General features: G+C 46.6%; 1 protein-coding gene across 3 annotated transcripts in view; it reads left to right on the top strand.

Annotated features, from left to right (window-relative positions):
• The window catches only part of LOC124005218 (rho guanine nucleotide exchange factor 26-like), a 103,436-nt gene that overhangs the window by 24,319 nt on the left and 53,047 nt on the right, over positions 1-26,070 (top strand). For all 3 annotated transcript variants that reach the window (XM_046314255.1, XM_046314256.1, XM_046314254.1), the window contains exons 7-10: positions 12,062-12,214; positions 12,417-12,546; positions 16,000-16,074; positions 16,240-16,329. In XM_046314255.1, the coding sequence (XP_046170211.1) occupies positions 12,062-12,214; positions 12,417-12,546; positions 16,000-16,074; positions 16,240-16,329 (448 nt within the window). The remainder of the gene's footprint in view (positions 1-12,061; positions 12,215-12,416; positions 12,547-15,999; positions 16,075-16,239; positions 16,330-26,070) is intronic.

Raw genomic sequence — 26,070 nt, 5'->3', positions numbered from 1 at the left:
CATTCTACGTATGTGTGGTCCCGGGGATCGAACCCACTACCCTGGCGTTACAAGCGCCATGCTCTACCAACTTATCGAGCACTGATAAGATGTAATCAGGTCGGCCTATTTTATGACGTTTCCACTGGATCAGAGCATGACATTTTTCCATTTCACGCTGAGTGGTTATCAAAAGGTAGAGAGCTGGAAAGATGTTGAGCAACTATAGTAATTCTCAATAGATGTAAAAACAGACTTTGTTAGCTCGCTGTTTGAGGTGAAGAAAATATTACTTTGAGAAGCTCCACAGGTTATTATTGGTGGTAAGTTAAGCCAATCAGAAATACTATCAGATCCCCAAATGGCCACATTTTATATGTCTACATTTGTGCACAGGCCAGGTAGTCAATAGGACTACTTATATGTGTAAATCAGGCCAGGTAGCCAATAGGGCTACTTCTATGTGTAAATCAGGCCAGGTAGCCAATAGGGCTACTTCTATGTGTAAATCAGGCCAGGTAGCCAATAGGGCTACTTCTATGTGTAAATCAGGCCAGGTAGCCAATAGGGCTACTTCTATGTGTAAATCAGGCCAGGTAGCCAATAGGGCTACTTCTATGTGTAAATCAGGCCAGGTAGCCAATAGGGCTACTTCTATGTGTAAATCAGGCCAGGTAGCCAATAGGGCTACTTCTATGTGTAAATCAGGCCAGGTAGCCAATAGGGCTACTTATATTCATGCACATCCTTACTCAACATTGACAGGATTGCTCAAAACAAAAGGCAATGACTAAATTGACAAAAATGAAGACTAAATACTGGAATACTAATATGAAAAGCATTAAGATAAATGATCGTAACCAAAGTAAAACATTGTATATTATAAATGATAGGAATTAATTGGTAAATGTACTACTTGTGATGTGTGTAATGGGGAATTGATAGACACTGTAACAATCAAAAGCAAAACAATTCACACAATGAAGTGATGAAACAGTGAACGTGCACATATTGTCAGGAGAAAGAGCTCATTCTGTGGGAAGAAGTGCATTGTGCATCTGGGCGCTTGGTCAATCTGACATCTGCATTGGCCGTGCAGTATTTACAGTGATACAGGACTCAGCAGGAGCCTGTTCATTCATTGGTCGTGCAGTATTTACAGTGATACAGGACTCAGCAGGAGCCTGTTCATTCATTGGTCGTGCAGTATTTACAGTGATACAGGACTCAGCAGGAGTCAGTTCATTCATTGGCCGTGCAGTATTTACAGTGATACAGGACTCAGCAGGAGTCAGTTCATTCATTGGCCGTGCAGTATTTACAGTGATACAGGACTCAGCAGGAGCCTGTTCATTCATTGGCCGTGCAGTATTTACAGTGATACAGGACTCAGCAGGAGTCAGTTCATTCATTGGCCGTGCAGTATTTACAGTGATACAGGACTCAGCAGGAGTCAGTTCATTCATTGGCCGTGCAGTATTTACAGTGATACAGGACTCAGCAGGAGTCAGTTCATTCATTGGCCGTGCAGTATTTACAGTGATACAGGACTCAGCAGGAGCCTGTTCATTCATTGGCCGTGCAGTATTTACAGTGATACAGGACTCAGCAGGAGTCAGTTCATTCATTGGCCGTGCAGTATTTACAGTGATACAGGACTCAGCAGGAGTCAGTTCATTCATTGGCCGTGCAGTATTTACAGTGATACAGGACTCAGCAGGAGTCAGTTCATTCATTGGCCGTGCAGTATTTACAGTGATACAGGACTCAGCAGGAGTCAGTTCATTCATTGGTCGTGCAGTATTTACAGTGATACAGGACTCAGCAGGAGTCAGTTCATTCATTGGCCGTGCAGTATTTACAGTGATACAGGACTCAGCAGGAGCCTGTTCATTCATTGGTCGTGCAGTATTTACAGTGATACAGGACTCAGCAGGAGTCAGTTCATTCATTGGTCGTGCAGTATTTACAGTGATACAGGACTCAGCAGGAGTCAGTTCATTCATTGGTCGTGCAGTATTTACAGTGATACAGGACTCAGCAGGAGCCTGTTCATTCATTGGTCGTGCAGTATTTACAGTGATACAGGACTCAGCAGGAGCCTGTTCATTCATTGGTCGTGCAGTATTTACAGTGATACAGGACTCAGCAGGAGTCAGTTCATTCATTGGCCGTGCAGTATTTACAGTGATACAGGACTCAGCAGGAGTCAGTTCATTCATTGGCCGTGCAGTATTTACAGTGATACAGGACTCAGCAGGAGCCTGTTCATTCATTGGCCGTGCAGTATTTACAGTGATACAGGACTCAGCAGGAGTCAGTTCATTCATTGGCCGTGCAGTATTTACAGTGATACAGGACTCAGCAGGAGTCAGTTCATTCATTGGCCGTGCAGTATTTACAGTGATACAGGACTCAGCAGGAGTCAGTTCATTCATTGGCCGTGCAGTATTTACAGTGATACAGGACTCAGCAGGAGCCTGTTCATTCATTGGCCGTGCAGTATTTACAGTGATACAGGACTCAGCAGGAGTCAGTTCATTCATTGGCCGTGCAGTATTTACAGTGATACAGGACTCAGCAGGAGTCAGTTCATTCATTGGCCGTGCAGTATTTACAGTGATACAGGACTCAGCAGGAGTCAGTTCATTCATTGGCCGTGCAGTATTTACAGTGATACAGGACTCAGCAGGAGTCAGTTCATTCATTGGTCGTGCAGTATTTACAGTGATACAGGACTCAGCAGGAGTCAGTTCATTCATTGGCCGTGCAGTATTTACAGTGATACAGGACTCAGCAGGAGCCTGTTCATTCATTGGTCGTGCAGTATTTACAGTGATACAGGACTCAGCAGGAGTCAGTTCATTCATTGGCCGTGCAGTATTTACAGTGATACAGGACTCAGCAGGAGTCAGTTCATTCATTGGCCGTGCAGTATTTACAGTGATACAGGACTCAGCAGGAGCCTGTTCATTCATTGGTCGTGCAGTATTTACAGTGATACAGGACTCAGCAGGAGCCAGTTCATTCATTGGCCGTGCAGTATTTACAGTGATACAGGACTCAGCAGGAGCCTGTTCATTCATTGGTCGTGCAGTATTTACAGTGATACAGGACTCAGCAGGAGTCAGTTCATTCATACTTGTTGCACTTCACAGAGCAATGCTCTTGTAAAAGAGGTGAGTTTGTGTTTTCTACAAGATGTACCGCCCCCACCGACCTCCCAGTGGACGCTCTCTACATGACTCCTCCCGCTCTCTGCATGACTCCTCACTCTCTCTGCATGGCTCCTCCCGCTCTCTGCATGGCTCCTCCCGCTCTCTCTCTACATGACTCTCCCCACTCTCTCTCTACATGACTCTCCCCACTCTCTCTCTACATGACTCCCCCCACTCTCTCTCTACATGACTCCCCCACTCTCTCTCTACATGACTCCCCCCACTCTCTCTCTACATGCCTCTCCCCACTCTCTCTCTACATGACTCTCCCCACTCTCTCTCTACATGACTCTCCCCACTCTCTCTCTACATGACTCTCCCCACTCTCTCTCTACATGACTCCCCCCACTCTCTCTCTACATGACTCCCCCCACTCTCTCTCTACATGACTCTCCCCACTCTCTCTCTACATGACTCCCCCACTCTCTCTACATGACATGACTCTCCCCACTCTCTCTCTACATGACTCTCCCCACTCTCTGACTCTACATGACTCTCCCCACTCTCTCTCTACATGACTCTCCCCACTCTCTCTCTACATGACTCCCCACTCTCTCTCTACATGACTCTCCCCCTCTCTCTCTACATGACTCTCTCTCTCTACATGACTCTCCCCACTCTCTCTCTACATGACTCTCCCCACTCTCTCTCTACATGACTCCCCCATGACTCTCCCCACTCTCTCTCTACATGACTCTCCCCATGACTCCCCCACTCTCTCTCTACATGACTCTCCCCACTCTCTCTCTACATGCCTCTCCCCACTCTCTCTCTACATGACTCTCCCCACTCTCTCTCTACATGACTCTCCCCACTCTCTCTCTACATGACTCTCCCCACTCTCTCTCTACATGACTCTCCCCACTCTCTCTCTACATGACTCTCCCCACTCTCTCTCTACATGACTCTCCCCACTCTCTCTCTACATGACTCTCCACACTCTCTCTCTACATGACTCCCCACTCTCTCTCTACATGACTCTCCCCCCACTCTCTCTCTACATGACTCTCCCCACTCTCTCTCTACATGACTCTCCCCACTCTCTCTCTACATGACTCTCCCCCACTCTCTCTCTACATGACTCTCCCCACTCTCTCTCTCTACATGACTCTCCCCACTCTCTCTCTACATGACTCTCCCCACTCTCTCTCTACATGACTCTCCCCCACTCTCTCTCTACATGACTCTCCCCACTCTCTCTCTACATGCCTCTCCCCACTCTCTCTCTACATGACTCCCACTGCTCTCTACGTGACCCCGCCCCCTGTCTCTACATGACCCCCCTCTCTCGTAACCACACACAGCCCTCTGTTCCTCTGTAACAGTGTGTTCATGGTCCCCTGGGTTAACTCATACTGGCAGCTGTGTGTCAGTCTGTTATTCATGCTAACCTCTCTCTGTTCAGGCCTGTACTGCTTCATAGTCCTCCCCACCTCGTTCCTATGGAAACCTCAGCCACGTGCAACCTCACCCCACAGCCACGTGCAACCTCACCCCACAGCCACGTGCAACCTCACCCCACAGCCACGTGCAACCTCACCCCACAGCCACGTGCAACCTCACCCCACAGCCACGTGCAACCTCACCCCACAGCCACGTGCAACCTCACCCCACAGCCACGTGCAACCTCACCCCACAGCCACGTGCAACCTCACCCCACAGCCACGTGCAACCTCACCCCACAGCCACGTGCAACCTCACCCCACAGCCACGTGCAACCTCACCCCACAGCCACGTGCAACCTCACCCCTCAGCCACGTGCAACCTCACCCCACAGCCACGTGCAACCTCACCCCACAGCCACGTGCAACCTCACCCCACAGCCACGTGCAACCTCACCCCACAGCCACGTGCAACCTCACCCCACAGCCACGTGCAACCTCACCCCACAGCCACGTGCAACCTCACCCCACAGCCACGTGCAACCTCACCCCACAGCCACGTGCAACTTCACCCCACAGCCACGTGCAACCTCACCCCACAGCCACGTGCACATTCACCCCACAGCCACGTGCACCTTCATCCCACAGCCACGTGCAACTTCACCCCACAGCCACGTGCAACTTCACCCCACAGCCACGTGCAACCTCACCCCACAGCCACGTGCAACCTCACCCCACAGCCACGTGCAACCTCACCCCACAGCCACGTGCAACCTCACCCCACAGCCACGTGCAACCTCACCCCACAGCCACGTGCAACCTCACCCCACAGCCACGTGCAACCTCACCCCACAGCCACGTGCAAACTCACCCCACAGCCACGTGCAACCTCACCCCACAGCCACGTGCAACCTCACCCCACAGCCACGTGCAACCTCACCCCACAGCCACGTGCAACCTCACCCCACAGCCACGTGCAACCTCACCCCACAGCCACGTGCACATTCACCCCACAGCCACGTGCACCTTCATCCCACAGCCACGTGCAACTTCACCCCTCAGCCACGTGCAACTTCACCCCACAGCCACGTGCAACTTCACCCCACAGCCACGTGCAACCTCACCCCACAGCCACGTGCAAACTCACCCCACAGCCACGTGCAACCTCACCCCACAGCCACGTGCAACCTCACCCCACAGCCACGTGCAACCTCACCCCACAGCCACGTGCAACCTCACCCCACAGCCACGTGCAACCTCACCCCACAGCCACGTGCAACCTCACCCCACAGCCACGTGCAACCTCACCCCACAGCCACGTGCAACCTCACCCCTCAGCCACGTGCAACCTCACCCCACAGCCACGTGCAACCTCACCCCACAGCCACGTGCAACCTCACCCCACAGCCACGTGCAATCTCACCCCACAGCCACGTGCAACCTCACCCCACAGCCACGTGCAACCTCACCCCACAGCCACGTGCAACTTCACCCCACAGCCACGTGCAACCTCACCCCACAGCCACGTGCAACAACCTCACCCCACAGCCACGTGCAACCTCACCCCACAGCCACGTGCAACCTCACCCCACAGCCACGTGCAACTTCACCCCACAGCCACGTGCAACTTCACCCCACAGCCACGTGCAACTTCACCCCACAGCCACGTGCAACCTCACCCCACAGCCATGTGCAACCTCACCCCACAGCCACGTGCAACCTCACCCCACAGCCACGTGCAACCTCACCCCACAGCCACGTGCACCTTCATCCCACAGCCACGTGCAACCTCACCCCACAGCCACGTGCAACCTCACCCCACAGCCACGTGCAACCTCACCCCACGGACACGTGCACATTCACCCCACGGACACGTGCAACCTCACCCCACAGCCACGTGCAACCTCACCCCACAGCCACGTGCAACCTCACCCCACAGCCACGTGCAACCTCACCCCACAGCCACGTGCAACCTCACCCCACAGCCACGTGCAACCTCACCCCACAGCCACGTGCAACTTCACCCCACAGACATGTGTCACGAAGCTGCTTGCCATCAAGCTGACAAAGTTGTTACCAGATGACTTTTGTAATGGAGCCCTCTCTGTCTGGAGAAGTACATTACTGGTCCCATGGCTGTAGGGGCTGTATCTATTACCTGGTCCCATGGCTGTAGGGGCTCTATCTCCTACCTGGTCCCATGGCTGTAGGGGCTGTATCTCCTACCTGATCCCATGGCTGTAGGGGCTGTATCTCCTACCTGGTCCCATGGCTGTAGGGGCTCTATCTCCTACCTGGTCCCATGGTTGTAGGGGCTCTATCTCCTACCTGGTCCCATGGCTGTAGGGGCTGTATCTCCTACCTGGTCCCATGGCTGTAGGGGCTGTATCTCCTACCTGGTCCCATGGCTGTAAGGGCTCTATCTCCTACCTGGTCCCATGGCTGTAGGGCCTCTATCTCCTACCTGGTCCCATGGCTGTAGGGGCTCTATCTCCTACCTGGTCCCATGGCTGTAGGGGCTCTATCTCTTACCTGGTCCCATGGCTGTAGGGGCTGTATCTCCTACCTGGTCCCATGGCTGTATCTCCTACCTGGTCCCATGGCTGTAGGGGCTGTATCTCCTACCTGGTCCCATGGCTGTAGGGGCTGTATCTCCTACCTGGTCCCATGGCTGTAGGGGCTGTATCTCCTACCTGGTCCCATGGCTGTAGGGGCTCTATCTCCTACCTGGTCCCATGGCTGTAGGGGCTGTATCTACTACCTGGTCCCATGGCTGTAGGAGCTGTATCGACTACACTTTATTTCTGGACAAACCGGACGACTCAGAGTTCCAATGCGGCGATTGTTTACTTGCTGAGGATTATAGCGGCTTGAAGTGTCTTCCTTGATCACGCAGGTCGCCAGCACCTGGTAACCCAAAGGCCCAAAGAGAGAGTGGGCTTCCTTGATCACGCAGGTCGCCAGCACCTGGTAACCCAAAGGCCCAAAGAGAGAGTGGGCTTCCTTGATCACGCAGGTCGCCAGCACCTGGTAACCCGAAGGCCCAAAGAGAGAGTGGGCTTCCATGATCACGCAGGTCGCCAGCCTACGTAAGAAACTGGGGAAAACTCAGAGTGGCATGTTTACCTTTTCTACACCGGTGGCTGGACGGCGTTCACGCTTGTTGGATGCATCTCCGCCTTGTCGTTTATCGTTATCCGACTGTCCGGTGTTGCACGGAGCTCCCCCATCTGATAGCGGAGTCGAAGGAGCACAGCAAGAGGAGCAAGGCAAGCAACGCTGGTGGCATGTCACGAGTTGTGGAAGCTGAAGACCGAGGCATCCAGCAAAGCAGTCTACAAGAAATAGGTTGACGTCCTGGAGCCTGATCTTCCTGCAGCTTCGTCTCTGGGGATGCCTGTGTCTGCGGCCGCAGTGCCTTCTACTACGATTTCAAAGTTGACGTCGGCAACCTTCTGTTCTGGATCGAGCAGGGCTTCTCCATCTGTTAGAGGCCTGCCCCAGGCACCGGGAGCCACGAGCACAAGTTATCCTGCCTCTCGCCTGTCTATAAAGGCTTCTCCATCTGTTAGAGGCCTGCCCCAAGCACCGGGAGCCACGAACACAAGGTATCCTGCCTCTCGCCTGTCCATAAAGGCTTCTCCATCTGTTAGAGGCCTGCCCCAGGCACCGGGAGCCACGAGCAAAAGTCATCCTGCCTCCCGCCTGTCCATAAAGGCTTCTCCATCTGTTAGAGGCCTGCCCCAGGCACCGGGAGCCACAGGCACATGTTCTCCTGCCTCTCGCCTGTCCATAAAGGGTTCTCCAAATCCTGTGAAGCGTGTTAGTGGGTGGATTACGTCGTCCTTGTCGTCAGCTGTGATTTTTGGACAGCTCCATGAGAAATGTGACCGTTCCTGGTACAAAAACAATGTCTTATCCCGGAGCTGAAGTAAATGACATGACTATGCTGCTCTGTAATGTACTACGTCAGGACATGGAAATCAATTCTATCATAGTCCATGTGGTTTTAATGGCATGAAGAAGGGCAGCTCTGAACAGGGGAAACTAACTGGATTTTGAAGAGCTGATTGACTCTCTGCTAGACACTAGTAAAATACCCATCATATCTGGCCCTGTGACCTTCTCTGAATCACGGCATTGAAGTCTTTAGAAGGATTCTTTCACTTCACAACTGGCGATGTGATTATTGCAGCTCAATGGGTATAACTTATGTTGACAATTTCAATACCTTTTGGAAACAAAACACGTTTTAATAAGGAGGATGGGCTCCACCCAAAAATGTGGGTTCCTGGATCCTTTCACAGCGTTATAAGGCTGCGTTGAGACAATGAGTTATCAATGACCCAAGTCCAGCTCAGTTAATCCCTATCATTCTGTCACTGAGTCGTCACAATGCTTCATCAAATGTACATTACCCCCGGGGTGTTTGTAGACACAATGTAAGTCATCTAATGTCTGTCCCTCTTACTGCCCTGAAGGCCTCTGCTGTTCCTACAGCTATTGTATGCAGTAATCATGTCTCTATGAACCAGAGTTATACTTTTAGCACTGAGGCGGTGTGCCCTAGTAGGAAGTCCACTGTGAGCAGCTCACCCTCCACTAACATAAATAACATGAGAATATATACTTCTCCTAAGCTTCCCAGTAAAGCAATAAAACAAAGTAAGCATCCCAGAAGAAAAGTCCTCAAAATAGCCCACTTTAACATATGTAGTTTAAGAAACAAGTTTCATGAAGTCAATAACTTGCTAGTAAAAGATGACATTCATATTCTGACTGTTTCTGAAAAGTGAGTGTGGAAGAGGTGAACACACGTATTGATGTCTATCAACAATGACAAGCCACCGTGGTCTGACAACTTGGATGGAAAATGACTGAGGATAATAGTGAACGTTTGCCATATTTTCCATTTAAGCCTACTAGAAAGTGTTTGCCCTCAGCCCTGGAGGGAAGCTTAAGTCATTCTGCTACCCAAGAATAGTAAAGCCCCCTTTACTGGCTCAAATAGTTGACCAATCAGCATCTTACCAACCCTTAGTAAACTTTTGGAAACCAGATACAGATACAATGCTATTTTACAGTAAACAAATTGACAACAAACTTTCAGCGCACTTTTAGAGAAGGACATTAAACAAGCACAGCACTTTTACAAAGGACTGATGATTGGCTGAGAGATCATAGTCTGATTCTGGAGAAACATATGTGCTATGGCTTTACACCCCCTGCTATATTGTGGATAAAGAGTTACCTGTCTAACAGAACACTGAGGGTGTTCTTTAATGGAAGCCTCTCCAACATAATCCAGGTAGAATCAGGAATTCCCCAGGGCAGCTGTTTAGGCCCCTTACATTTTTCTATCTTTACTAATTATATAAGGCCAGTGTGTCTATGTATGCGGATGACTCAACACTATACATGTCAGCTACTACAACGACTGAAATGACTGCAACACTTAAGAGTTGCAGTTAGTTTCAGAGTGGGTGGAAAGGAATAAGTTAATTCTTAAATATTTCAAAAACTAAAAGCATTGTATTTGGAACAAATCATTCACTAAACCCTAAACTTCAACTAAATATTGTAATAAATAATGTGGAAATTGAGCTCGTGGAGGAGACTAAACTGCTTGGAGTTACCCTGGATTGTAAACTATCATGGTCAAAACATTGATACAATAGTAGCTAAGATGGGGAGAAGGATGTTGATAGTACCAGCACTATCAACAAGGCAGGTCCTACAGGCCCTAGTTTGGACAACCGTTCAGTCGTGTGATCAGGTGTCACAAAAAGGGACTTGGCTTAAATGAGGACAGCACGGCTGGCCCTTAGATGTACACAGAGAGCTAATATTAATAATATGCACGTCAATTTCTCAAAGTGGAGGAGGAATTGACTTCATCACTACTTTTATTTACATTGACATGTTGAATGCACTGAGCTGTCTGTCTAAACTACTGGCACACAGCTCGGACACCCATGCATATCCCACAAGACATCTCTTCACAGTCTCCAACTCCAGAACAGACTATGGGAGGCGCACAGTACAACATAGAGCCATGACCACATGGAACTCTATTCCACAACAAGTAACTGATGCAAGCAGTAGAATCAGATTTAAATAACAGATACATATGCACCTTATGGAACAGCAGGGTCTGTGAAGAGACTGACATAGACACATGCATACACAAACACACACACACGATAACATACACACTATACACACATGCACACATGGATTTTGTACTGTAGATATGTGGTAGTGGAGTGGGGGCCTGAGGACACACCGTGTGTTTTGTCATGTTTTTAAATAGGTATAAACTGCCTTTATTTGACCCCAGGAAGAGTAGCTGCTGCCTTGGCAAAATAAATGCCCATCTCTTGTGAAATGGGGAAGGTCACTATGAGGTGGCTCTGCAGATGATTTGAAACCAGCCCCAACTGATTAAGGTCAACTTCCTGTGGTTGTGTGACAGTTTCCTGTATGTCACGGTGGGGACCAGATTTTGTCGTTAAAGCGGCCGTCTGCCCTATGCCGACAGGAAGAGGAAGCCCTGTGTGTTACCTGCTGATGGTTCCCCCCAGGCTATTTTAGGGGGTCCAGGAGGGTTCTCTCCAGTGATGTCATGGCGAAGCCGGGACAGAGGTGTCAGATGCACTTCCTGTGTTTGTGTGTGTGTGCGCGTGTGTTTGTGCGCGTGTGGGTAAGATGACTTAAATAGGCAGATCGTGCTGATTCAGTCCATTGTTATGGCATCTCTGACATGCTAGTCCTTCCTGAGACGTGTGGAAGGAGAACTAATCGGATGTTAAATGCTCTAGAGTGTGTTTGTTGTTTTCCCACTGAGTTCTAAATCATGTGCAGACCTCCGATGATCAAAACTTACTTATCCATCACTTTTTCTCTGCCTCTCTGTCTGTGCCTCTGTCTCTCTGTCTGTCTTGTCTCTCTGTCTCTCTGTCTCTGTGTCTCTCTGTCTGTCTTGTCTCTCTGTCTCTCTGTCTCTCTGTCTGTCTTGTCTCTGTGTCTCTCTGTGTCTCTGTCTCTGTCTCTCTGTCTCTGTGTCTCTCTGTCTGTCTCTGTGTCTCTGTCTGTCTTGTCTGTCTTGTCTCTGTGTCTCTCTGTCTTTCTTGTCTCTGTGTCTCTCTGTCTCTCTCTGTGTCTCTGTCTCTGTGTCTCTCTGTCTCTCTGTCTGTGTGTCTCTCTGTGTCTCTGTCTCTGTCTCTCTGTCTCTGTGTCTCTCTGTCTGTCTCTGTGTCTCTGTCTGTCTTGTCTGTCTTGTCTCTGTGTCTCTCTGTCTCTCTCTGTGTCTCTGTCTCTGTGTCTCTCTGTCTGTGTCTCTCTGTCTCTCTGTCTGTGTGTCTCTGTCTGTGTCTGTCTCTGTGTCTCTGTGTCTCTGTGTCTCTCTGTCTCTGTGTCTCTCTGTCTCTGTGTCTCTCTGTCTCTGTGTCTCTCGGTCTCTCTGTCTCCATCTCTCGCTAGGTTCTTTAAAGAGCTAGAGGACCTGCACCAGCAGAACGTTGTTATAGATGACATCAGTGACATCGTGTTCAGACACGCCCAGTCCAACTTTGACCCCTACATCACCTACTGCTCCAATGAGGTTTACCAGCAGAGGACCCTACAGAGGCTAGTGTGAGTACCACACACACACACACACACACACACACACACACACACACACACACACACACACACACACACACACACACACACACACACACACACACACACACACACACACACACACACACACACACACACACACACACACACACACACACACACACGTTTGAACTGTGACTGATGACTACCCTCTCTCTCTCTGTCCCAGCAGTAGTAAGAGTTCAGTGTTTAAGGAGGTGTTGACTCGTATTGAAGGCCACCCAGACTGCAGGAACCTCCCAATGATCTCCTTCCTAATCCTTCCAATGCAGAGAGTCACCCGCCTGCCTCTGCTGATGGATGTGAGCCAACACACAACACTCACATACTGGACACACGTCTAACACTCTCATATACCCTCCCCGGCCAGTATATTAGGTACACCACCCTGTCACCAAAATGGTTCGCTCCTACAGACAGTGAGTCACGTGGTCGTGGCTTCCTATATAAAGCAGGCAGACAGGCATCAAGACATTCAGTTACTGTTTGATTGAACGTTAGAATGGACACAACGAGTGACTTTAGCGACTTTAAGCGTGGTATCGTCGTCAGATCCAGTATCTCAGAAACAGCCGGCCTCCTGGGCTTTTCACGCACGACAGTGTCTAGGGTTTACAGAGACCGGTGGGACAAACAACAAACATGATTCAGCGGCAGTCCTGTGGGTAGAAAACAACTCCTTGATGAGAGAGGTCGAAGGAGAATGGAAAGAATCGTGCAAGATAACTGGTGGGCCACAAATACCGACACAGTACAACAGTGGTGTGCAGAATGGCATCTCAGAACACACAACTTGTCGGTCCTGGTCACGGATGGGCTGTTGCATCAGACGACCACACCGGGTTCCTATCAGATAAAAACAAGAAGAAGAGGCTCCAGTGACCATCACCATCACTGTGTTCCTATCAAATAAAAACAAGAAGAAGAGGCTCCAGTGACCATCACCATCACCATCACTGGGTTCCTATCAGATAGTGGTCCTTCTGTAGCTCAGTTGGTAGAGCATGGCGCTTGTAACGCCAGGGTAGTGGGTTCGATCCCCGGGACCACCCGCTTTGGATAAAAGCGTCTGCTAAATGGCATATATTATTATATATTATATATTAGATAAAAACAAGAAGAAGAGGCTCCAGTGGCCATCACCATCACCATCACTGGGTTCCTATCAGATAAAAACAAGAAGAGGAGGCTCCAGTGGCCATCACCATCACTGGGTTCCTATCAGATAAAAACAAGAAGAAGAGGCTCCAGTGACCATCACCATCACTGGGTTCCTATCAGATAAAAACAAGAAGAAGAGGCTCCAGTGGCCATCACCATCACCATCACTGGGTTCCTATCAGATAAAAACAAGAAGAGGAGGCTCCAGTGGCCATCACCATCACCATCACTAGACAGTTGAGGAGTGGTAAAACATTGTCTGGTCTGACCAATCCTGAGTCAAGATTTGGTGAAAGAGGCATGATTCCATGGACCGGTCCTGCCTGGTGTCAACGGTACAAAGCTGGTGGTGTACTGGTGTGGGGAATGTTTTCCTGGCTCACGTTACTGTAGGAACCTTGATGCCAATTGGTCAACGTTTGAACGCCACAGCGTCTCTGAACATGTCCTAACCTAGTAAAGGGCTGTTTAGGATGAGTTGTAAAGGGCTGTTTAGGATGAGTTGCAAAGGGCTGTTTAGGATGAGTTGTAAAGGGCTGTTTAGGATGAGTTGTAAAGGGCTGTTTAGGATGAGTTGTAAAGGGCTGTTTAGGATGAGTTGTAAAGGGCTGTTTAGGATGAGCTGCAAAGGGCTGTTTAGGATGAGCTGCAAAGGCCTGTTTAGGATGAGTTGTAAAGGGCTGTTTAGGATGAGTTGTAAAGGGCTGTTTAGGATGAGTTGTAAAGAGCTGTTGGCAGCTTGAATGAACCACCTTACAATCTGCAGCAACGGCATGATCACAAACACTGGACATGAGGAGTGGATCAACATCACCTGGTTCGACGAATCCCGGTTCCTGGGGGGGGGGGTGTTTTGTTACATAAACTACTTTCTGTTAGAAACGCAAAAGATTCAGTTCCTTCAGTTCCCCCAGTGAAATCACTTTCACCCACACTACTGTAGCCTTCACCTCCCGTAGCCTTCACCTCCCGTAGCCTTCACCTCCCGTAGCCTTCACCTCCCGTAGCCTTCACCTCCCGTAGCCTTCACCTCCCGTAGCCTTCACCTCCCGTAGCCTTCACCTCCCGTAGCCTTCACCTCCCGTAGCCTTCACTTACCGTAGCCTTCGTCTAATGTAGCCTTCACCTACCGTAGCCTTAGTCTAATGTAGCCTTCACCTACCGTAGCCTTCACCTACCGTAGCCTTCACCTACCGTAGCCTTCACCTACCGTAGCCTTCACCTACCGTAGCCTTAGTCTAATGTAGCCTTCACCTACCGTAGCCTTCACCTACCGTAGCCTTCACCTACCGTAGCCTTCACCTACCGTAGCCTTCACCTCCCGTAGCCTTCACCTCCCGTAGCCTTCACCTCCCGTAGCCTTCACCTCCCGTAGCCTTCACCTCCCGTAGCTACCGTAGCCTTCACCTACCGTAGCCTTCACCTACCGTAGCCTTAGTCTAATGTAGCCTTCACCTACTGTAGCCTTCACCTACCGTAGCCTTAGTCTAATGTAGCCTTCACCTACTGTAGCCTTCACCTACCGTAGCCTTAGTCTAATGTAGCCTTCACCTACTGTAGCCTTCACCTACCGTAGCCTTAGTCTAATGTAGCCTTCACCTACTGTAGCCTTCACCTACCGTAGCCTTAGTCTAATGTAGCCTTCACCTACTGTAGCCTTCACCTACCGTAGCCTTAGTCTAATGTAGCCTTCACCTACTGTAGCCTTCACCTACCGTAGCCTTAGTCTAATGTAGCCTTCACCTACTGTAGCCTTCACCTACCGTAGCCTTAGTCTAATGTAGCCTTCACCTACTATATCCTTAGTCTAATGTAGCATTTGTCTAATGTAGCCTTCACCTACTATATCCTTTGTCTAATGTAGCATTTGTCTAATGTAGCATTTGTCTAATGTAGCATTTGTCTAATGTAGCATTTGTCTAATGTAGCATTTGTATGTTGTAGCCTTTGTCTTAATTGGCTCAAAGAGCTCAGCTCCTAACTCCATTGACCTAGAAATGCTTGTTCATTCTGTCATTCATTGGTCCCTCGTTTTTACCAATTATTTTACTAATGTTTTCACTTACTGTTCTATCTCTCTCCTTCTCTCCCCTTCCCTGTTGTAGTTGTTCCCTTGAGGTTTAAGGCAGGACTATAGGCCATGGAGTAGGAGGCTTTTGAGCCCTGGGAAAGTTTTGGTTTCACTTAATGATTCCAACCGCTGTGTGTGTGTGTGTGTGTGTGTGTGTGTGTGTGTGTGTGTGTGTGTGTGTGTGTGTGTGTGTGTGTGTGTGTGTGTGTGTGTGTGTGTGTGTGTGTGTGTGTGTGTGTGTGTGTGTGTGTGTGTGTGTGTGTGTGTGTGTGTGTGTGTTCATGAAAGCAGCGTTAGTGAGAGATGTGTTCTGGAAGCCTCTCCCAGGAATAACAAAGTGGTTAACTAGCTGATCTCACACACACTACTTTATGACTTCATACTCTACTGTGTACACAGCCTTTATGACATCATACTCTACTGTGTACACAGCCTTTATGACATCATACTCTACTGTGTACACAGCCACTGTGTGCGTGTGTGTGATCTGCTCTGACCCCTGACCTCTCTCTCTGTTTTTCAGGTCATTTGTCAGAAGGCTTCTAAAGGCTCATCTCAGTATGAGGCCTGTAAGAAAGCCCTTCAATCAGTCAGCAAGGTGAGAGGTCAACTGGTGTCAAACCCAAATTGATGCCAAGTCAAAGGTCAAAGGCCCATCTCAACATGAGATCAAGGAAGGAGCCTGTGTTTCCCCCATGGTCTTTGTACGTGAGCCTGCGTGTATCTGCATGTGTCTGTGAGTGCTGATACCTGTGTGTTTTAGGTGGTGCGTCAGTGTAACGAAGGGGCCCGTACCATGGAGAGGACAGAGATGATGTACACCATCAACTCTCAACTGGACTTTAAGATCAAGGTAAGGAGATGGGCTTGGAAGTCTCCCCAGTGGGTGGATAGCTGTGTTTTATGACTGTCTCTACAGCTGGGTTTTATGACTGTCTCTATAGCTGGGTTTTATGACTGTCTCTACAGCTGGGTTTTATGACTGTCTCTATTCACCCAGTGGGTCTATAGCTGGGTTTTATGACTGTCTCTATAGCTGGGTGTTATGACTGTCGCTATAGCTGGGTTTTATAGCTGGGTTTTATGACTGTCTCTATAGCTGGGTGTTATGACTGTCTCTATAGCTGGGTGTTATGACTGTCTCTATAGCTTGGTTTTATGACTGTCTCTATGGCTGGGTTTTATGACTGTCTCTATAGCTGGGTTTTATGGCTGTCTCTATAGCTGGGTTTTATGACTGTCTCTATAGCTGGGTTTTATAGCTGGGTTTGATGACTGTCTCTGTAGCTGGGTTTTATGGCTGTCTCTATGGCTGTCTCTATAGCTGGGTTTTATGGCTGGGTTTTATGGCTGTCTCTATAGCTGGGTTTTATGACTCTCTATAGCTGGGTTTTATGACTGTCTCTATAGATGGGTTTTATGACTCTCTATAGCTGGGTTTTTTGGCTGTCTCTATGGCTGGGTTTTATGACTGTCTCTATAGCTGGGTTTTATGACTGTCTCTATAGCTGGGTTTTATGACTGTCTCTATAGCTGGGTTTTATGACTCTCTATAGCTGGGTTTTATGACTCTCTATAGCTGGGTTTTATGGCTGTCTCTATAGCTGGGTTTTATGACTGTCTCTATAGCTGGGTTTTATGACTGTCTCTATAGCTGGGTTTTATGACTGTCTCTATAGCTGGGTTTTATGACTGTCTCTATAGCTGGGTTTTATGGCTGTCTCTATAGCTGGGTTTTATGGCTGTCTCTATAGCTGGGTTTTATGGCTGTCTCTATAGCTGGGTTTTATGGCTGTCTCTATAGCTGGGTTTTATGGCTGTCTCTATAGCTGGGTTTTATGGCTGTCTCTAGCTGGGTTTTATGACTGTCTCTCTAGCTGGGTTTTATGACTGTCTCTATAGCTGGGTTTTATGACTGTCTCTATAGCTGGGTTTTATGGCTGTCTCTATAGCTGGGTTTTATGGCTGTCTCTATAGCTGGGTTTTATGACTGTCTCTATAGCTGGGTTTTATGGCTGTCTCTATAGCTGGGTTTTATGGCTGTCTCTATAGCTGGGTTTTATGGCTGTCTCTATAGCTGGGTTTTATGACTGTCTCTATAGCTGGGTTTTATAGCTGGGTTTTATGACTGTCTCTGTAGCTGGGTTTTATGGCTATCTCTGGCTGTCTCTATAGCTGGGTTTTATGACTGTCTCTATAGCTGGGTTTTATGACTGTCTCTATAGCTGGGTTTTATGACTGTCTCTATAGCTGGGTTTTATGACTCTCTATAGCTGGGTTTTATGACTGTCTCTATAGCTGGGTTTTATGGCTGTCTCTATAGCTGGGTTTTATGACTGTCTCTATAGCTGGGTTTTATGACTGTCTCTATAGCTGGGTTTTATGACTGTCTCTATAGCTGGGTTTTATGACTGTCTCTATAGCTGGGTTTTATGACTGTCTCTATAGCTGGGTTTTATGACTCTCTATAGCTGGGTTTTATGACTGTCTCTATAGCTGGGTTTTATGACTGTCTCTGTAGCTGGGTTTTATGACTGTCTCTATGGCTGTCTCTATAGCTGGGTTTTATGACTGTCTATAGCTTGGTTTTATGACTGTCTCTATGGCTGGGTTTTATGACTGTCTCTATAGCTGGGTTTTATGGCTGTCTCTATAGCTGGGTTTTATGACTGTCTCTATAGCTGGGTTTTATGACTGTCTCTATAGCTGGGTTTTATAGCTGGGTTTTATGACTGGCTATAGCTGGGTTTTATAGCTGGGTTTTATGACTGGCTATAGCTGGGTTTTATGACTGTCTCTAGCTGGGTTTTATGACTCTCTATAGCTGGGTTTTATGACTCTCTATAGCTGGGTTTTATGACTGTCTCTATAGCTGGGTTTTATGACTCTCTATAGCTGGGTTTTTTGGCTGTCTCTATGGCTGGGTTTTTTGGCTGTCTCTATGGCTGGGTTTTATGACTGTCTCTATAGCTGGGTTTTATGACTGTCTCTATAGCTGGGTTTTATGACTGTCTCTATAGCTGGGTTTTATGACTGTCTCTATAGCTGGGTTTTATGACTGTCTCTATGGCTGGGTTTTATGACTGTCTCTATAGCTGGGTTTTATGGCTGTCTCTATGGCTGGGTTTTATGACTGTCTCTATAGCTGGGTTTTATGGCTGTCTCTATAGCTGGGTTTTATGACTCTCTCTATAGCTGGGTTTTATGACTGTCTCTATAGCTGGGTTTTATGACTGTCTCTATAGCTGGGTTTTATGACTGTCTCTATAGCTGGGTTTTATGGCTGTCTCTATAGCTGGGTTTTATGACTCTCTATAGCTGGGTTTTATGACTCTCTATAGCTGGGTTTTATGGCTGTCTCTATAGCTGGGTTTTATGACTGTCTCTATAGCTGGGTTTTATAGATGGGTTTTATGACTGGCTATAGCTGGGTTTTATGACTGTCTCTAGCTGGGTTTTATGACTCTCTACAGCTGGGTTTGATGACTGTCTCTGTAGCTGGGTTTTATGACTGTCTCTATGGCTGTCTCTATAGCTGGGTTTTATGACTGTCTATAGCTTGGTTTTATGACTGTCTCTATGGCTGGGTTTTATGACTGTCTCTATAGCTGGGTTTTATGGCTGTCTCTATAGCTGGGTTTTATGACTGTCTCTAAAGCTGGGTTTTATGACTGTCTCTATAGCTGGGTTTTATGACTGTCTCTATAGCTGGGTTTTATAGCTGGGTTTTATGACTGGCTATAGCTGGGTTTTATAGCTGGGTTTTATGACTGTCTCTAGCTGGGTTTTATAGCTGGGTTTTATGACTGTCTCTATAGCTGGGTTTTATGGCTGTCTCTATGGCTGGGTTTTATGACTGTCTCTATAGCTGGGTTTTATGGCTGTCTCTATAGCTGGGTTTTATGACTCTCTCTCTATAGCTGGGTTTTATGACTGTCTCTATAGCTGGGTTTTATGACTGTCTCTATAGCTGGGTTTTATGGCTGTCTCTATAGCTGGGTTTTATGACTCTCTATAGCTGGGTTTTATGACTCTCTATAGCTGGGTTTTATGGCTGTCTCTATAGCTGGGTTTTATGACTGTCTCTATAGCTGGGTTTTATAGATGGGTTTTATGACTGGCTATAGCTGGGTTTTATGACTGTCTCTAGCTGGGTTTTATGACTCTCTATAGCTGGGTTTGATGACTGTCTCTGTAGCTGGGTTTTATGACTGTTTCTATGGCTGTCTCTATAGCTGGGTTTTATGACTGTCTATAGCTTGGTTTTATGACTGTCTCTATGGCTGGGTTTTATGACTGTCTCTATAGCTGGGTTTTATGACTCTCTATAGCTGGGTTTTATGACTCTCTATAGCTGGGTTTTATGGCTGTCTCTATAGCTGGGTTTTATGACTGTCTCTATAGCTGGGTTTTATAGATGGGTTTTATGACTGGCTATAGCTGAGTTTTATGGCTGTCTCTATAGCTGGGTTTTATGACTCTCTATAGCTGGGTTTTATGACTGTCTCTATAGCTGGGTTTTATGACTGTCTCTATAGCTGGGTTTTATGACTGTCTCTATAGCTGGGTTTTATGGCTGTCTCTATAGCTGGGTTTTATGACTCTCTATAGCTGGGTTTTATGACTCTCTATAGCTGGGTTTTATGGCTGTCTCTATAGCTGGGTTTTATGACTGTCTCTATAGCTGGGTTTTATAGATGGGTTTTATGACTGGCTATAGCTGGGTTTTATGACTGTCTCTAGCTGGGTTTTATGACTCTCTATAGCTGGGTTTGATGACTGTCTCTGTAGCTGGGTTTTATGACTGTCTCTATGGCTGTCTCTTTAGCTGGGTTTTATGACTGTCTATAGCTTGGTTTTATGACTGTCTCTATGGCTGGGTTTTATGACTGTCTCTATAGCTGGGTTTTATGGCTGTCTCTATAGCTGGGTTTTATGACTGTCTCTATAGCTGGGTTTTATGACTGTCTCTATAGCTGGGTTTTATGACTGTCTCTGTAGCTGGGTTTTATGACTGTCTCTATGGCTGTCTCTATAGCTGGGTTTTATGACTGTCTATAGCTTGGTTTTATGACTGTCTCTATGGCTGGGTTTTATGACTGTCTCTATAGCTGGGTTTTATGGCTGTCTCTATAGCTGGGTTTTATGACTGTCTCTATAGCTGGGTTTTATGACTGTCTCTATAGCTGGGTTTTATAGCTGGGTTTTATGACTGGCTATAGCTGGGTTTTATAGCTGGGTATTATGACTGGCTATAGCTGGGTTTTATGACTGTCTCTAGCTGGGTTTTATGACTGTCTCTATGGCTGGGTTTTATGACTGTCTCTATAGCTGGGTTTTATGGCTGTCTCTATAGCTGGGTTTTATGACTGTCTCTATAGCTGGGTTTTATGACTGTCTCTATAGCTGGGTTTTATAGCTGGGTTTTATGACTGGCTATAGCTGGGTTTTATAGCTGGGTTTTATGACTGGCTATAGCTGGGTTTTATGACTGTCTCTAGCTGGGTTTTATGACTCTCTATAGCTGGGTTTTATGACTCTCTATAGCTGGGTTTTATGACTGTCTCTATAGATGGGTTTTATGACTCTCTATAGCTGGGTTTTTTGGCTGTCTCTATGGCTGTTTTTTTGGCTGTCTCTATGGCTGGGTTTTATGACTGTCTCTATAGCTGGGTTTTATGACTGTCTCTATAGCTGGGTTTTATGACTGTCTCTATGGCTGGGTTTTATGACTGTCTCTATAGCTGGGTTTTATGGCTGTCTCTATGGCTGGGTTTTATGACTGTCTCTATAGCTGGGTTTTATGGCTGTCTCTATAGCTGGGTTTTATGACTCTCTCTATAGCTGGGTTTTATGACTCTCTCTATAGCTGGGTTTTATGACTGTCTCTATAGCTGGGTTTTATGACTGTCTCTATAGCTGGGTTTTATGACTGTCTCTATAGCTGGGTTTTATGGCTGTCTCTATAGCTGGGTTTTATGACTCTCTATAGCTGGGTTTTATGACTCTCTATAGCTGGGTTTTATGGCTGTCTCTATAGCTGGGTTTTATGACTGTCTCTATAGCTGGGTTTTATAGATGGGTTTTATGACTGGCTATAGCTGGGTTTTATGACTGTCTCTAGCTGGGTTTTATGACTCTCTATAGCTGGGTTTTATGACTGTCTCTGTAGCTGGGTTTTATGACTGTCTCTATGGCTGTCTCTATAGCTGGGTTTTATGACTGTCTATAGCTTGGTTTTATGACTGTCTCTATGGCTGGGTTTTATGACTGTCTCTATAGCTGGGTGTTATGACTGTCTCTATAGCTGGGTGTTATGACTGTCTCTATAGCTGGGTTTCATAGCTGGGTTTTATGACTGTCTCTGTAGCTGGGTTTTATGGCTGTCTCTATGGCTGTCTCTGTAGCTGGGTTTTATGACTGTCTCTATAGCTGGGTTTTATGACTGTCTCTATAGCTGGGTTTTATGACTGGCTATAGCTGGGTTTTATAGCTGGTTTTTATGACTGGCTATAGCTGGGTTTTATGACTGTCTCTAGCTGGGTTTTATGACTCTCTATAGCTGGGTTTTATGACTCTCTATAGCTGGGTTTTATGACTGTCTCTATAGCTGGGTTTTATGACTGTCTCTATAGCTGGGTTTTATGACTCTCTATAGCTGGGTTTTATGACTCTCTATAGCTGGGTTTTATGGCTGTCTCTATAGCTGGGTTTTATGACTGTCTCTATAGCTGGGTTTTATGACTGTCTCTATTGCTGCGTTTTATGACTGTCTCTATAGCTGGGTTTTATGACTGTCTCTATAGCTGGGTTTTATGACTGTCTCTATAGCTGGGTTTTATGACTGTCTCTATAGCTGGGTTTTATGGCTGTCTCTATAGCTGGGTTTTATGGCTGTCTCTATAGCTGGGTTTTATGGCTGTCTCTATAGCTGGGTTTTATGACTGTCTCTATAGCTGGGTTTTATAGCTGGGTTTTATGACTGGCTATAGCTGGGTTTTATAGCTGGGTTTTATGACTGGCTATAGCTGGGTTTTATGACTCTCTATAGCTGGGTTTTATGACTGTCTATAGCTGGGTTCTATGACTGTCTCTATAGCTGGGTTTTATGGCTGGGTTATATGACTGTCTCTATAGCTGGGTTTTATGACTGTCTCTATAGCTGGGTTTTATGACTGTCTCTATAGCTGGGTTTTATGACTCTCTATAGCTGGGTTTTATGACTCTCTATAGCTGGGTTTTATGGCTGTCTCTATAGCTGGGTTTTATGACTGTCTCTATAGCTGGGTTTTATAGATGGGTTTTATGACTGGCTATAGCTGGGTTTTATGACTGTCTCTAGCTGGGTTTTATGACTCTCTATAGCTGGGTTTGATGACTGTCTCTGTAGCTGGGTTTTATGACTGTCTCTATGGCTGTCTCTATAGCTGGGTTTTATGACTGTCTATAGCTTGGTTTTATGACTGTCTCTATGGCTGGGTTTTATGACTGTCTCTATAGCTGGGTTTTATGGCTGTCTCTATAGCTGGGTTTTATGACTGTCTCTATAGCTGGGTTTTATGACTGTCTCTATAGCTGGGTTTTATAGCTGGGTTTTATGACTGGCTATAGCTGGGTTTTATAGCTGGGTTTTATGACTGGCTATAGCTGGGTTTTATGACTGTCTCTAGCTGGGTTTTATGACTGTCTATAGCTTGGTTTTATGACTGTCTCTATGGCTGGGTTTTATGACTGTCTCTATGGCTGGGTTTTATGACTGTCTCTATAGCTGGGTTTTATGGCTGTCTCTATAGCTGGGTTTTATGACTGTCTCTATAGCTGGGTTTTATGACTGTCTCTATAGCTGGGTTTTATAGCTGGGTTTTATGACTGGCTATAGCTGGGTTTTATAGCTGGGTTTATGACTGGCTATAGCTGGGTTTTATGACTGTCTCTAGCTGGGTTTTATGACTCTCTATAGCTGGGTTTTATGACTCTCTATAGCTGGGTTTTATGACTGTCTCTATAGATGGGTTTTATGACTCTCTATAGCTGGGTTTTTTGGCTGTCTCTATGGCTGTTTTTTTTGGCTGTCTCTATGGCTGGGTTTTATGACTGTCTCTATAGCTGGGTTTTATGACTGTCTCTATGGCTGGGTTTTATGACTGTCTCTATAGCTGGGTTTTATGGCTGTCTCTATGGCTGGGTTTTATGACTGTCTCTATAGCTGGGTTTTATGGCTGTCTCTATAGCTGGGTTTTATGACTCTCTCTATAGCTGGGTTTTATGACTGTCTCTATAGCTGGGTTTTATGACTGTCTCTATAGCTGGGTTTTATGACTGTCTCTATAGCTGGGTTTTATGGCTGTCTCTATAGCTGGGTTTTATGACTCTCTATAGCTGGGTTTTATGACTCTCTATAGCTGGGTTTTATGGCTGTCTCTATAGCTGGGTTTTATGACTGTCTCTATAGCTGGGTTTTATAGATGGGTTTTATGACTGGCTATAGCTGGGTTTTATGACTGTCTCTAGCTGGGTTTTATGACTCTCTATAGCTGGGTTTTATGACTGTCTCTGTAGCTGGGTTTTATGACTGTCTCTATGGCTGTCTCTATAGCTGGGTTTTATGACTGTCTATAGCTTGGTTTTATGACTGTCTCTATGGCTGGGTTTTATGACTGTCTCTATAGCTGGGTGTTATGACTGTCTCTATAGCTGGGTGTTATGACTGTCTCTATAGCTGGGTTTCATAGCTGGGTTTTATGACTGTCTCTGTAGCTGGGTTTTATGGCTGTCTCTATGGCTGTCTCTGTAGCTGGGTTTTATGACTGTCTCTATAGCTGGGTTTTATGACTGTCTCTATAGCTGGGTTTTATGACTGGCTATAGCTGGGTTTTATAGCTGGTTTTTATGACTGGCTATAGCTGGGTTTTATGACTGTCTCTAGCTGGGTTTTATGACTCTCTATAGCTGGGTTTTATGACTCTCTATAGCTGGGTTTTATGACTGTCTCTATAGCTGGGTTTTATGACTGTCTCTATAGCTGGGTTTTATGACTGTCTCTATAGCTGGGTTTTATGACTCTCTATAGCTGGGTTTTATGACTCTCTATAGCTGGGTTTTATGGCTGTCTCTATAGCTGGGTTTTATGACTGTCTCTATAGCTGGGTTTTATGACTGTCTCTATTGCTGTGTTTTATGACTGTCTCTATAGCTGGGTTTTATGACTGTCTCTATAGCTGGGTTTTATGACTGTCTCTATAGCTGGGTTTTATGACTGTCTCTATAGCTGGGTTTTATGGCTGTCTCTGTAGCTGGGTTTTATGGCTGTCTCTATAGCTGGGTTTTATGACTCTCTATAGCTGGGTTTTATGGCTGTCTCTATAGCTGGGTTTTATGACTGTCTCTATAGCTGGGTTTTATAGCTGGGTTTTATGACTGGCTATAGCTGGGTTTTATAGCTGGGTTTTATGACTGGCTATAGCTGGGTTTTATGACTCTCTATAGCTGGGTTTTATGACTGTCTATAGCTGGGTTTTATGACTGTCTCTATAGCTGGGTTTTATGGCTGGGTTATATGACTGTCTCTATAGCTGGGTTTTATGACTGTCTCTATAGCTGGGTTTTATGACTGTCTCTATAGCTGGGTTTTATGACTGTCTCTATGGCTGGGTTTTATGACTGTCTCTATAGCTGGTTTTATGACTGTCTCTATTCACCCAGTAGGTCTCTAGCTGGGTTTTATGGATGTCTCTATAGCTGGGTTTTATATGGCTGTCTCTACAGCTGGGTTTTATGACTGTCTCTACAGCTGGGTTTTATGGCTGTCTCTATAGCTGGGTTTTATGGCTGTCTCTACGGCTGGGTTTTATGACTGTGTTTTATGACTGTCTCTATAGCTGGTTTTATGACTGTCTCTATTCACCCAGTAGGTCTCTAGCTGGGTTTTATGGCTGTCTCTATAGCTGGGTTTTATGGCTGTCTCTATAGCTGGGTTTTATGGCTGTCTCTGTAGCTGGGTTTTATGGCTGTCTCTATAGCTGGGTTTTATGACTGTCTCTATAGCTGGGTTTTATGACTGTCTCTATAGCTGGGTTTTATGACTGTCTCTATAGCTGGGTTTTATGACTCTCTATAGCTGGGTTTTATGACTGTCTCTATAGCTGGGTGTTATGACTGTCTCTATAGCTGGGTGTTATGACTTTCTCTATAGCTGGGTGTTATGACTGTCTCTATAGCTGGGTTTTATGGCTGTCTCTATAGCTGGGTTTTATGACTGTCTCTATTCACCCAGTAGGTCTCTAGCTGGGTTTTATGGCTGTCTCTATAGCTGGATTTTATGACTGTCTCTATAGCTGGGTTTTATGGCTGTCTCTATGGCTGGGTTTTATGACTGTCTCTATAGCTGGGTTTTATGACTGTCTCTATAGCTGGGTTTTATGACTGTCTCTATTCACCCAGTAGGTCTCTAGCTGGGTTTTATGGCTGTCTCTATAGCTGGGTTTTATGACTGTCTCTATAGCTGGGTTTTATGACTGTCTCTATAGCTGGGTTTTATGACTCTCTATAGCTGGGTTTTATGACTCTCTATAGCTGGGTTTTATGGCTGTCTCTA

The sequence above is a fragment of the Oncorhynchus gorbuscha genome, linkage group LG19, assembly GCF_021184085.1.
Source record: "Oncorhynchus gorbuscha isolate QuinsamMale2020 ecotype Even-year linkage group LG19, OgorEven_v1.0, whole genome shotgun sequence".
NCBI lineage: Eukaryota > Metazoa > Chordata > Actinopteri > Salmoniformes > Salmonidae > Oncorhynchus > Oncorhynchus gorbuscha.
The sequence above is the reverse complement of the archived record's forward strand: the minus strand, read 5'-3'. Positions and strand labels throughout refer to the sequence as shown.